We start from the raw sequence: 14,441 nt of genomic DNA, 5'->3' as shown, positions 1-14,441 counted from the left end.
AATGCTGAAAACAAACATAATAGCCATAAAAAATAGAAAAGACAAGTGTGCGATAGTCTCACAGTGGAATGTAATACAATATGACAGAGTTCTCATCACAAGGATCATTCCAGACAACAAAGGCGAAACCTGGAAGAATAAATATATTATTATTTAATTTATATGCAGCTCTAGAGCAGGCTAAATTGAAGGAACAATATAGATGTGCTAAAACTTTATAATTTTTGTTTTCAAATTTTTATTTAAATTTTAGTTAGTTAACATACAGTGCAATATTGGTTTTGTGAGTAGAATTCAGTGATTCATCACTTACATACAATACCCAGTGCTCATCATAACAAGTGCCCTCCTTAATACCCATCACCCGTCTAGCTCTTCCTCCACCCACCTCCCTCCATTAACCCTCAGTTGGTTCTCTGTCTTTAAGAGTCTCTTATGGTTTGTTTCCCTCTCCCCCCCATATGTTCATCTGCTTTATTAAATTCCACATATAAGAGAAATTATACGGCATTTGTCTTTCTCTGATGGACTTATTTCACTTAACATAGTACTCTCTAGCTCCAACCACATCATTGCAAATGCCAAGATTTCATTCTTTTTGTCGGCTGAGTGATATTCCATTGCACATATATACCACATCTCCTTTATCTATTCATCAGTCAATGGACATTTGGGCTGTCTCCATAGCATAGCTATTGTTGATAATGCTGCTATAAACTATCAGTGTGCATGTACCCCTTTGAATCTGTATTTTTGTATCCTTTGAGTAAATACCTAGTAGTGCATTTCCTTGATCATAGGGTATTCTATTTTTTAACTTTTTGAGGAACCCCATTCTGTTCTCTAGAGTGGCTGCACCAGTTTGCATTCCCACCAACAGTGCAAGAGAGTTCCCCTGTCTCCACATCCTTGCCAACACCTGGTGTTTCTTGTATTGTTAATTTTAGCCATTCTGACAAGTGTGAGGTAGTATCTCATCATAGTTTAGATTTGTACTTCTCTGATGATGAGTGATGTTGAGCATCTTTTCATGCATCTGTGAGCCATCTGGATGTCTTCTTTATTTTTTAAAATTTATTTATTTAAATTCAAATTAGTTAACATACAGTGGATGTCTTCTTTAAATAAAAGTAGGAAATATTGAAATATTAAAAATATGGGATACTTCCTTTTTTCCTGGAAGTTAAAAATTATCTGTTTTTTTTCCAAAATGAAAAGAATATTTTTCCAGTTATAAAATTAATACATGCCATCAAAAATTAAAACAATACTGAAAAATATAAAGAAGAAAATAATAATCATCCATAGTCCTAATACTACAACAAAACACTATGAACATTAAAACATAGTTCTATGCATATACATATGTATACATACTTAATGGGTATTATGTAAAAAGTATTAGGTACTTTAAATAGGACAGGAAGATACAGTTGCAGACGAGACAAGGGACTTCAACAAATTGTTAGTTTTCTACCACCTAAGCCTAGAGATTGTTAAATGAATGTTTCTTTTCATATTCTTTAAGGAGTGATTATATGTATATATAGACACATACCCACATATTCACACATACAACATACTATGTTTATGTACATACATATTCAAACTATATATATATATAATCATATATGCTTTTTTGTATGCTATTTCAACATTTTTTAAAATTGAAATAAAATTTACAGTAAAATGGGTAAAAATGTTACTCAAGTTTGAAAAATATTCAAATGACTTAAGAACTCAGGATGGACCTCACACATAGAGCATTTTAAGTATCACTTCTACTAAACATTGCTGGTTGAGTGGCACTGGGCTACTTACTAAGCCTGTCTTAATATGAATTCCCTCTTTTATACCAATTATCAGGATTAAGTGAAATACTAAATATGGAAATATTTGTCACAATTATCAGCTTGTAGCAATGAAATTAGTTAGCTATATCTGCCTTGAGCAGAGGTAGTTTCTCAAGGACTGAAAGCAACATCAACATTTCAGATGGAAACATAGGACACTGTATTTATGTACATGGGACAAGGGTGTGCTTTTTAAAAAATTCAGATATGTTTGGATGCAGTACTGTCTAAGTTCACTTCATGTCTAGGTTTTTGATATTCCTCCTAGGAATTCTTAGTCCCATATCTTGGAAGGCTGAACTCTCTTACACTGGACTGGTTGTCACAGTCACATGGTCACTTGGAAAACCACTTCAAAATCTCTACTCTCACTAGCACATTTTACTCCTAATTGGCCATCCCAAGACAGACAGCTCCCATCAAGTTTGAATTCACCATTGGGGGCCTGTACCAGACCTTTGTAGACTTTTTTTTTTTTTGCCTTTTACGAAAAAACAGTTCATTTCAATTTGTGACTAGATCCACTCAACTTAAGGGAAAAAAAACGGTGATGTATTATGTTACCATCACTCTGTAACCATAACTGAAAACCAAAATTTGGACAACTGATAAGAAACTGGTAACAAAACTAAAACTCAATTTCTAATTAATGTCATTCATAATGAATTTCAAATGTATTACAAAATTAAATCCAAAAACAAAATCATGAAATTGCCAGAAGGAATAATTTTGTTATCTTGAGAAGGGAAAATCTTTGCTATATAAAGTTTGTAAATTATTTTTAAAAATAAAAAGTAAAAAGAATGAAAGCTACGACTGCATAAACATCTACATTGAGTGTAGATCAGGGAATACCATATGAAAAAGAAGAAAAAAAACATTTAAGAAAAGATGGTCGTGTAGATATGTTTTTTCCTATGACTCTGAAATAAACAAAGAAACTAAACAGAGAAGAAAACTAAGTCAAAGCTGAAAAAGAGGCTGAAGAAAGTGCCACATCAAGATTCACTAAAAAGCAACTATTCAAAGAAAGGATATTCACATTGCATGCTTATATTCAATTAGTAGGAAAAACAGTGCTCAACATGGTGAAAATAGTCCTTTATTGAGTAGATGTCCTAGCGCTCCTTTCATATCTCGATTTCTCAGACTGTAGATAAAGGGATTTAGCATGGGAGTGACCAGAGTGTACAATACAGCCACAATGACATCCTTGTCATTGGAGTTATCAGATGAAGGAAAGAAGTACAGTCCAATAATTGCTCCATAGTACAGAGACACCACAGAAAGGTGAGAACTGCATGTGGACAGAGCTTTACAGATTCCCTTGGTCAAGGGGACCCTCAGGATAGTGGCTCCAATGTGGCCATAAGAGACCAGGATGCATATTAATGGCAGGGTAATGACCACCACTCCTACAGTGATGATAACCAGCTCATTAACTGTGGTATCTGAGCTGGAGAGCTTAAGTAAGGCAGAGAGGTCACAGAAGAAGTGGGGGAGAGCATTGTCTCCACGGAAAGAGAGACGAGTCAGGAGGAGGGTGTGCAAAAGGGCACTAGCACAGGAGAGGACCCAGGACACAATTACTAGCAGGAAACACAAGTTCTGACTCATGATGGTGGTGTAGTGGAGGGGGTGACAGATGGCCACGTACCTGTCATATGCCATTGATGTGAGAAGGAAGCTGTCAAGATCCCCCCAAAATAAGAAGAAATACAGCTGGGAAATGCATCCAGCATATGAGATGGATTGACTCTGTGTTTGCATGTTCATGAGCATCTTTGGAGCTGTGACTGATGAGAAAGAGATGTCAGTGAAGGCCAAGTGGCTGAGGAAGAAATACATGGGGGTGTGGAGGCGAGAGTCCAGCCTGATAAGCAGCATGATGAGCAGGTTCCCCAGCACTGTGGTCAGGTACATGGCCAGGAAAAGAGTGTAGTATATGCCTTGCTTCTCTGTCCACATGGGGAGCCCCAAGAGGAGGAACTCAGACACACTGCTCTGATTATCCTTCTTCATGCTCTCCTTCTCTTTTGCTGGAGATAGGTGGAGCGGGGGGGGGGGGGGGGGAGGGGGATGGGTATGTGAAAGAATGAGAAATCATTGTGACTATCACATTATGGAAACATGGTTTTGAATTAGTCATTACATGAATTTTAACCTCAATAACTCACACTGTTTGCCCCACTAATGGGCTAGTGATGGTCCGACATCGGATATTATGTGTCCACCTAGAAACCAACAGTCTCTTTTGGAGAATCCTTCAAACATCAGAATGATGGTCAAACCATGTCAGATTCTAACTTGAGGATTCCAGGAGTTCATGATAGAAATCTGAGATTAGGAAATTAGGGTGCAAGGCTAAATCAGTAAGCTTTGAGAAATCCTAGTGGAGGGTCTCCATTTGGTCTTTTGGCATTTCTTAACCTTCCCCATGCCTCTCACATGTGATTTGGCTAATACTTTATTTCCATGGATTAGATCAAGATAAGGCAACTCAGTGGTCTGCCCTGGATCTCCCAGAAATCAAGATCTGGAGGCTTGGTGGAAACATGTGCAACTAGTCAAGGCAAGGGATTTAAGGACAAGAATTTTTGTCAATAACATAGATATAATGACATACTTGTAATATAGCCATCAGTCTGTTCTTTAAGAAAATTTCTTCCTACCCCTCAACATTTTCTGTCTACCATCACTCTTGCTAAAGAAATTTTCATGGAATGTGGAGGAAAAGAGTCCATTTCTCTTCCAAATTCTCACCTTATTCCCTGAGTTCTAACCAGATAATTCTTATTCCAGTTCTCAGAATGCCAGAAAATACTTCAGCTTTTCCAGTCATATCCTGGATCTGCCAAAGAATAACCTTTTTGTAAGTGTTTCTCCAGCATAGTTTACCAAATAATCCCTCCTTTTTCACAGTTCCTAACCTAGGTTTTATGCCAGTGATTCATAGCCAATTTTTTCAGTCATATTCTAACACTTCTTTTATATATATATATATATATATATATATATATATATATATATATATATATATAATGAAATAGATTATTTTGGTAATACTATCATTTACCTCTTTATTCATTAGGTCAGTTAGTCTTAGACCTGCCCATGTGAATATTCACAAAGTGATAGGGAAAGAGAACATGATGGTCTGTCTACTAAAATAATATATTTCACACACTATATAAAGACTTATTCAGTCTAAAGGTCTTTTTCTCTGAGAGTGTGTCTCACTATAGGACCCATATTCATCTTGGGGCTTAACTAAAGTTTACATTATGTACCAATACTCCCAATGTGACTGAAATTATTTCTATAATTTCTACATTCTTCAGGCTACTCCATTAAAAATCCTGTTAATTTAATATTGTTACCTGAGATGAATCACACCTTCAGTGTTGCTAGTCATTACCATGTTAATAATAACCAGTTTATCACAATGAAAAGTGCTCTGTAGCTGTCTGATGGACATTTAGGTTGGTTCCAATATTTTTCTGTTTCCAGCAATGTTTCATTAATAATATTACTCATATGCAATTTTGCACATTAGCATACATATCTGTAGCAGAAATTCACAGAATGGAATTGAAGGACATATATATTCACAATTTTGATACATACTATCAGAGTACAAGAACCTTAGGTGGTGGTGAGGAAGCCTGTTTTTATGGGTTCTTTAAAAGGATCCCTGAATTATAAGAGCCTGTCATGTAAAGATTACAAAAATGGACACTGTAGTTAAGTGTTTGAAGAGGACAGGACTATGATATTTGAAGAACAGAAAATTCAGGAGCATGGTCAGCATGGAAAAGTTATGGGATTGGAGAATTATCTAGAAGCCAGATTATAAAAATCATTTTCTGAATAATGGAAAGTTTTTATTCTATCCTCAGAGCAAAAGAACACCTATGGAAAGGTTTAAGTAAAGGAGAGAAAGAAAAATTTTAAATAGTATATTGGCTACTGCATACAGAACAGATTATAGCACGGCAAGAGTGTCAGCAGGATTCTGACAGGAGGCTATTTGTATATAGTTCAGGTACAAAATAACACCTACCTACTCCTAAACCATGGAAGAAGAGATGAAGATAATTACAGATGTGGGATAAAATTTGGAGGAAAAACCAATAATACTTACTGGGGAAATGAAATATGAGCAAGAGGAGATATGTAATTCACTATTCTCTCAAAAATTAGATATAGGATCATCAGAGCTAAATTATTCTACATGGGTCTGTGTTATACTTTGGTGTGAGATGGGTAAAGCCATGCTGGGGATCAGTAGCACATGCTGGATGCACACACATACACACACACACATAATTGTGCTACTGAACATAAATTCTATTCCTTCTCTGACATTGTGTCTTAGATGATGAGTACATATACCCTTAGTAAGAAGGTGTAGGAAGGTTTTTCCTTTTCTCTCTAGATGACACAGAATACAATGAAGCAGGTGGAGTCTCTGAGGGTCTCAAAGATGAACTGTAATGGAGAAAGAAATTATCAGTTCAAAACCAAATTAAATATATATAGTGTTATACACTTGTTCATGATCCCTGAGCAATAGGCATGGATTACAGCTTTACAAATCATGGAGAAGACCCAGGTGGTGTGTGGGGGGAGGGAGTCCCCACTCCCAGCTCCAAGTTAGAGACAAACAGGATATAATTGCTTCATTGCCTTTGGTTCCTTTGAGAGAAGAACTGTTGCTAGAAGGCAATAGGAGAGTTCGCCTTGGAGGAATGATGGTAATAAGCACAAAGCAGCTACTGGGAATTTGGTGATTCACAAAGCATTTTACCTTCTCAGTTTACACTGGGGTTTAGAGTCCATAACAAACCAAACTGATGCTTGAGTGTATTAACCTATATCTCTTGTTTCTGAATTCCATGTTATTCCAAGAACACCAGAAACACTCTAGTACTTTCACTCTCTGAACAAAGATCAAAGGATTTCATATACCATCACCACAACTGGACCCTGTAGAGTTGAATACAATTTCTATAAATCTTGGTCTCCTGCCCAGAAGCTTTGGAATCAGCATTCTTTTGGTGCAAGTTTCTTTAAATACCATAGAATAACCATTCAAGAAATGCTTTCCACTAACTCTCTTAAAAAACCGATTGCAAATTTATTTCACATATCTCCAGGTCCACTTGTTTGGAGCCAGATAGAAAATGAATATCATGTGTTTGTTATTCAAGGTGAAGATGTGTGAATATTCATAAGTGTTATTATTTTTTCTGTTTTGCATTAAAAATCAATCTGCATTTGGAATAGCTCTTTGAATGAAGAAGCTTTGAAAGACATTTAGATTTCAGAAATGGTTTCTAGGTCCTGTGGATCATGGTTGATAACATTGCCCTAATTATAATGCTGCAGTTGACCTACCTATTTTCCTAAAAGTCAAGATTTGACAAGACTTCCTCCTCACCCAAAAGAACATCATTGGCACCTCCCTTTTCCCCTACATGCATAGAGTTAAAAATAAAATCCATGACTCTGCAAGATTTTTTATTTGATTACAGGATGAGGGAAAGTGACCCTTTGAATTAATAAATGACATTACCACTGCCCCAGGTACCATACCATTTCCTAGAGACATTCATCTTTGTCCTCTGCTATACCAGTCCCTATCATCTTTCCAAACCCAATTCAAAACGTGTCTCCTGCAATAGCTTCTAATTTAATAACAAAAATACATATGCGTATACTGTAAAACTGAAAAATAGGCAAAATGAGATTAATAGCCTTTGAGCACAAGAAACTCAAAGGAGCTAATAATATAAAAAGAAAGTCAGCTCAGTAATAATCATAACAAATTAAATAAAAGACATTAAAACTTCAATACGGTTCCATTTTATGTTAATATATTGGAAAAATTAAGTTAGTGCTCTTTGTTGACAGTGGTGTGTATTTTTTTTGGAAGTCTTATTTACTTCTAGTGGGGAAACAATATGGCATTATGTTTTATTGTTCAAATGTACATTGCCTTGGACCATGCAATTCCACTCCCAATTTTTTTTAATTTTTAAAAAATTTTATTTAAATTCAAGTTAGTTAACATATAGTGTAATAATGGTTTCAGGAGTAGAATTTAGTGAATCATCATTTACATATAAGACCAAGGGCTCATCCCAACAAGTGCCCTCCTTAATGCCCATCATCCTCTTAGCCCATCACCCCACCCAACACCCCTCCAGCAACTCTTAACTTGCTCTCTATATTTAAGACTCTCTTGTGGTTTGCCTCTCTCTCAGTTTTTATCTAATTTTTCCTTCATAGGGGAACTATGATCATCTGTTGTGTTTCTTTTTACATATATTAAATATAATTTATTGTCAAATTGGTTTCCATACAACACCCAGTGCTCATCCCAACAGGTCCCCTCCTCAATGCCCATAACCCACTTTCCCCTTTCCCCCACCCCCCATCAACCCTCAGTTTGTTCTCAGTATTTAAGAGTCTCTTATGGTTTGCCTCCCTCCCTCTCTGTAACTTTCTTTCCCCTAACTTTCCCCTCTTCCATGGTCTTCTGTTAAGTTTCTTAGGATCCACATAAGAGTGAAAACATACGGTATCTGTCTTTGTCTGACTGACTTATTTCACTTAGCATAACACTCTCCAGTTCCATCCACGTTGCTACAAATGGCCATATTTCATTCTTTCTCGTTGCCAAGTAGTATTCCATTGTATGTATAAACCACAACTTCTTTATCCATTCATCAGTTGATGGACATTTAGGCTCTTTCCATAATTTGGCTATTGTTGAAAGAGCTGCAAAAACATTGGGGTACAAGTGCCTTTATGCATCAGCACTCCTGTATCCCTTGGGTAAATTCCTAGCAGTGCTATTGCTGGGTTATAGGGTAGATCTATTTTTAATTTTGGGGGGGACCTCCACACTGTTTTCCAGAGTGGCTGCACCAGTTTGCATTCCCACCAGCTGATCTTTGATGAAGCAGGAAAGAGTATCCAATGGAGAAAAGACAGTCTCTTTAACAAATGGTGCTGGGAGAATTGGACAGCAACATGCAGAAGAATGAAACTAGACCACTTTCTTACACCATTCACAAAAATAAACTCAAAATAGATGAAGTACCTGAATGTGAGACAGGAAAATATCAAAACCCTAGAGGAGAAAGCAGGAAACAATCATCTGTTGTGTTTCTTAAAATTCCACATATGAGGGGCGCCTGGGTGGCACAGTCAGTTAAGCGTCCGACTTCAGCCAGGTCACGATCTCGCGGTCCGTGAGTTCGAGCCCCGCGTCGGGCTCTGGGCTGATGGCTCAGAGCCTGGAGCCTGTTTCCGATTCTGTGTCTCCCTCTCTCTGCCCCTCGCCCGTTCATGCTCTGTCTCTATCTGTCCCAAAAATAAATAAACGTTGAAAAAAAATTAATTTAAAATTCCACATATGAGTGAAATCATATATTTGTCTTTCTCTGACTTATTTCATTTAGCATAATACACTCCAACTCCATCCACATTGTTGCAAATGGCAAGATTTCATTCTTTTTCATCACCAAGTAGTATTCCATTATATATATATATGTATGTATGTATATATATACCACATCTTCTTTATCCCTTAATCAGTCAGTGGACATTTGGGCTCTTTCCATATTTTGGCTATTGTTGGTAGTGCTGCCATAAACATTGGGGTGCATGTGCCCCTTTAAACCATCATTTTTTTATCCCTTGGATAAATACCTAGTAGTGTAATTGCTGGGTCATAGGGTAGCTCCACTTTTAATGTTTTGAGGAACCTCCATACTGTTTTCAAGAGTGGATGTACCAATTTGCATTCCCACCTTTTTTTCCATCCTCGCCAACATCTGTTGTTTCTTGAGTTGTTAACTTTAGCCATTCTAACAGGTGCGAGGTGGTATCTGATTGTGCTTTTGATTTGTATATCCCTGATGATGAGTGATGTTGAGAGTCTTTTCATACGTCTGTGAGCCATCTGGATGTCTTCTTTCAAAAAGTGTCTGTTCATGCCTTTTGCCCATTTCTTCACTGGATTACTTGTTTTTTGGGTATTGCCACTCACAGGTTTATATTCTTTTTTTTTAATATATGAAATTTTTTATCAAATTCATTTCCATAAAACACACAGTGCTCATCCCAAAAGATGCCCTCTTCAATATCCATCACCCACCCTCCCTTCCTCTCCCAACCCCCCATCAGCCCTGAGTTTGTTCTCATTTTTTAAGAGTCTCTTATGCTTTGGCTCTCTCCCACTCTAACCTTTCTTTTTTTTCTCCTTCCCCTCCTCCATGGGTTCCTGTTAAGATTCTCAGAATCCACATAAGAGTGAAAACATGGTATCTGTCTTTCTCTGTATGGCTTATTTCACAGAGCATAACACTCTCTAGTTCCATCCATGTTGCTACAAAGGGCCATATTTCATTCTTTCTCATTGCCACATAGTATTCCATTGTGTATATAAACCACAATTTCTTTATCCATTCATCAGTTGATGGACATTTAGGCTCTTTCCACAATTTGGCTATTGTTGAGAGTGCTGCTATAAACATTGGGGTACAAGTGCCCCTATGCATCAGTACTCCTGTATCCCTTGGGTAAATTCCTAGCAGTGCTATTGCTGGGTCATAGGGTAGGTCTATTTTCAATTTTTGAAGAACCTCCACACTGTTTTCCAGAGGGGCTGCACCAATTTGCATTCCCACCAACAGTGCAAGAGGGTTCCTGTTTCTCCACATCCTCTCCACATCTATAGTCTCCTGATTTGTTCATTTTGGCCACTCTGACTGACGTGAGGTGATATCTAGTGTGGTTTTGATTTGTATTTCCCTGATGAGGAGCGACATTGAGCATCTTTTCATGTGCCTGTTGGCCATCCAAATGTCTTCCTTAGAGAAGTCTCTATTCATGTTTTCTGCCCATTTCTTCACTGAATTATTTGTTTTTCAGATGTGGAGTTTGGTGAGCTCTTCATAGATTTTGGATACTAGCCCTTTGTCCGATATGTCATTTGCAAATATCTTTTCCCATTCCATTGGTTGCCTTTTAGTTTTGTTGATTTTTTCCTTTGCTGTGCAGAAGCTTTTTATCTTCATGAGGTCCCAATAGCTCATTTTGCTTTTAATTCCCTTGCCTTTGGGGATGTGTCAAGTAAGAAATTACTACAGCTGATGTCAGAGAGGTCTTTTCCTGCTTTCTCCTCTAGGGTTTTGATGGTTTCCTATCTCACATTCAGGTCCTTTATCCATTTTGAGTTTATTTTTGTGAATGGTGTGAGAAAGTGGTCTAGTTTCAACCTTCTGCATGTTGCTGTCCAGTTCTCCCAGCACCATTTGTTAAAGAGACTGTCTTTTTTCCATTGGATATTCTTTCCTGCTTTATCAAAGATGAGTTGGCCATACGTTTGTGGGTCTAGTTCTGGGGTTTCTATTCTATTCCATTGGTCTATGTGTCTGTTTTTGTGCCAATACCATGCTGTCTTGATGATGACAGCTTTGTAGTAGAGGCTAAAGTCTGGGATTGTGAAGCCTCCCGCTTTGGTCTTCCTCTTCAAAATTACTTTGGCTATTCGGGGCCTTTTGTGGTTCCATATGAATTTTAGGATTGCTTGTTCTAGTTTCGAGAAGAATGCTGGTACAGTTTTGATTGGGATTGCATTGAATGTGTAGATAGCTTTGGGTAGTATTGACATTTTGACAATATTTATTCTTCCAACCCATGAGCACGGAAGGTTTTTCCATTTCTTTATATCTTCTTCAATTTCCTTCATAAGCTTTCTATAGTTTTCAGCATACAAATCTTTTACATCTATGGTTAGATTTATTCCTAGGTATTTTATGCTTCTTGGTGCAGTTGTGAATGGGATCAGTTTCTTTATTTGTCTTTCTGTTGCTTCATTATTAGCGTATAAGAATGCAACTGATTTCTGTACATTGATTTTGTATCCTGCAACTTTGCTGAATTCATGTATCAGTTCTAGCAGACTTTTGGTGGAGTCTATCAGATTTTCCATGTATAATATCATGTCATCTGCAAAAAGCGAAAGTTTGACTTCATCTTTGCCAATTTTGATGCCTTTGATTTCCTTTTGTTGTCTGATTGCTGATGCTAGAAGTTCCAACACTATGTTAAACAACAGCGGTGAGAGTGGGCATCCCTGTCGTGTTCCTGATCTCAGGGAAAAAGCTCTCAGTTTTTCCCCGTTGAGGATGATGTTAGCTGTGGGCTTTTCATAAATGGCTTTTATGATCTTTAAGTATGTTCCTTCTATCCTGACTTTCTCAAGGGTTTTTATTAAGAAAGGGTGCTGGATTTTGTCAAAGGCCTTTTCTGCATCGATTGACAGTATCATATGGTTTTTCTCTTTTTTGTTGTTAATGTGATGTATCACGTTGATTGATTTGCGAATGTTGAACCAGCCCTGCATCCCAGGAATGAATCCCACTTGATCATGGTGGACAATTCTTTTTATATGCCATTGAATTCGATTTGCTAGTATCTTATTGAGAATTTTTGCATCCATATTCATCAGGGATATTGGCCTGTAGTTCTCTTTTTTTACTGGGTCTCTGTCTGGTTTAGGAATCAAAGTAATACTGGATTCATAGAATGAGTCTGGAAGTTTTCCTTCCCTTTCTATTTCTTGGAATAGCTTGAGAAGGATAGGTATTATCTCTGCTTTAAACGTCTGGTAGAACTCCCCTGGGAAGCCATCTGGTCCTGGACTCTTATTTGTTGGGAGATTTTTGATAACCGATTCAATTTCTTCGCTGGTGATGGGTCTGTTCAAGCTTTCTATTTCCTCCTGATTGAGTTTTGGAAGAGTGTGGGTGTTCAGGAATTTGTCCATTTCTTCCAGGTTGTCCAATTTGTTGGCATATAATTTTTCATAGTATTCCCTGATAATTGTTTGTATCTCTGAGGGATTGGTTGTAATAATTCCATTTTCATTCATGATTTTATCTATTTGGGTCATCTCCCTTTTCTTTTTGAGAAGCCTGGATAGGGGTTTGTTAATTTTGTTTATTTTTTTCAAAAAACCAACTCTTGGTTTCGCTTATCTGCTCTCCAGTTTTTTTAGATTCTATATTGTTTATTTCTGCTCTGATCTTTATTATTTCTCTTCTTCTGCTGGGTTTAGGCTGCCTTTGCTGTTCTGCTTCTATTTCCTTTAGGTGTGCTGTTAGATTATGTATTTGGGATTTTTCTTGTTTCTTGAGATAGGCCTGGATTACAATGTATTTTCCTCTCAGGACTGCCTTCGCTGCGTCCCAACGCGTTTGGATTGTTGTATTTTCATTTTTGTTTGTTTCCATATATTTTTTAATTTCTTCTCTAATTGCCTGGTTGACCCACTCATTTGTTAGTAGGGTGTTCTTTAACCTCCATGCTTTTGGGGGTTTTCCAGACTTTTTTCTGTGGTTGATTTCCAGCTTCATAGCATTGTGGTCTGAAAGTATGCATGGTATGATTTCAATTCTTGTAAACTTATGAAGGGCTGTTTTGTGACCCAGTATATGATCTATCTTGGAGAATGTTCCATGTGCACTCGAGAAGAAAGTATATTCTGTTGCTTTGGGATGCAGAGTTCTAAATATATCTGTCAAGTCCATCTGATCCAATGTATCATTCAGGGCCCTTGTTTCTTTATTGACCGTGTGTCTAGATGATCTATCCATTTCTGTAAGTGGGGTGTTAAAGTCCCCTGCAATTACCACATTCTTATCAATAAGGTTTCTTATGTTTATGAGTAATTGTTTTATATATTTGGGCGCTCCGGTATTCGGCGCATAGACATTTATAATTGTTAGCTCTTCCTGATGTATAGACCCTGTCACTATTATATAATGTCCTTCTTCATCTCTTGTTACAGCCTTTAATTTAAAGTCTAGTTTGTCTGATATAAGTATGGCTACTCCAGCTTTCTTTTGGCTTCCAGTAGCATGATAAATAGTTCTCCATCCCCTCACTCTCAATCTAAAGGTGTCCTCAGGTCTGAAATGAGTCTCTTGTAGATAGCAAATAGATGGGTCTTGTTTTTTTATCCATTCTGATACCCTATGTCTTTTGGTTGGTGCATTTAATCCATTTACATTCAGTGTTATTATAGAAAGATATGGGTTTAGAGTCATTGTGATGTCTGTATGTTTTATGCTTGTAGTGATGTCTCTGGTACTTTGTCTCACGGGGTCCCCCTTAGGATCTCTTGTAGGGCTGGTTTAGTGGTGACAAATTCCTTCACTTTTTGTTTGTTTGGGAAGACCTTTATCTCTCCTTCTATTCTAAATGACAGACTTGCTGGATAAAGGATTCTCGGCTGCATATTTTTTCTGTCTAGCACACTGAAGATCTCGTGCCAATTCTTTCTGGCCTGCCAAGTTTCAAAAGAGAGATCAGTCACGAGTCTTATAGGTCTCCATTTATATGTGAGGGCACATTTACCCCTTGCTGCTTTCACAATTTTCTCTTTATCCTTGTATTTTGCCAGTTTCACTATGATATGTCGTGCAGAAGATCGATTCAAGTTTTGTCTGAAGGGAGTTCTCTGTGCCTCTTGGATTTCAATGCCTTTTTCCTTCCCCACTTCAGGGA

The 14,441-nt window shown here is 37.4% G+C and overlaps 1 protein-coding gene across 1 annotated transcript; it reads right to left on the bottom strand.

Moving 5' to 3' along the window:
• Positions 1-2,933: 2,933 nt before the first annotated feature.
• Positions 2,934-3,890, bottom strand: LOC121034355 (olfactory receptor 50-like). Its single transcript, XM_040481181.1, has one exon. It carries the CDS (start codon positions 3,873-3,875, stop codon positions 2,934-2,936), a length of 942 nt encoding a protein of 313 aa, XP_040337115.1. The 5' UTR covers positions 3,876-3,890.
• Between the last annotated feature and the right edge of the window lie 10,551 nt (positions 3,891-14,441).

This window comes from Herpailurus yagouaroundi, unplaced genomic scaffold, assembly GCF_014898765.1.
Source record: "Herpailurus yagouaroundi ecotype Mexico unplaced genomic scaffold, PumYag 160, whole genome shotgun sequence".
NCBI classification, from domain to species: Eukaryota; Metazoa; Chordata; class Mammalia; order Carnivora; family Felidae; genus Herpailurus; species Herpailurus yagouaroundi.
The sequence above is the reverse complement of the archived record's forward strand: the minus strand, read 5'-3'. Positions and strand labels throughout refer to the sequence as shown.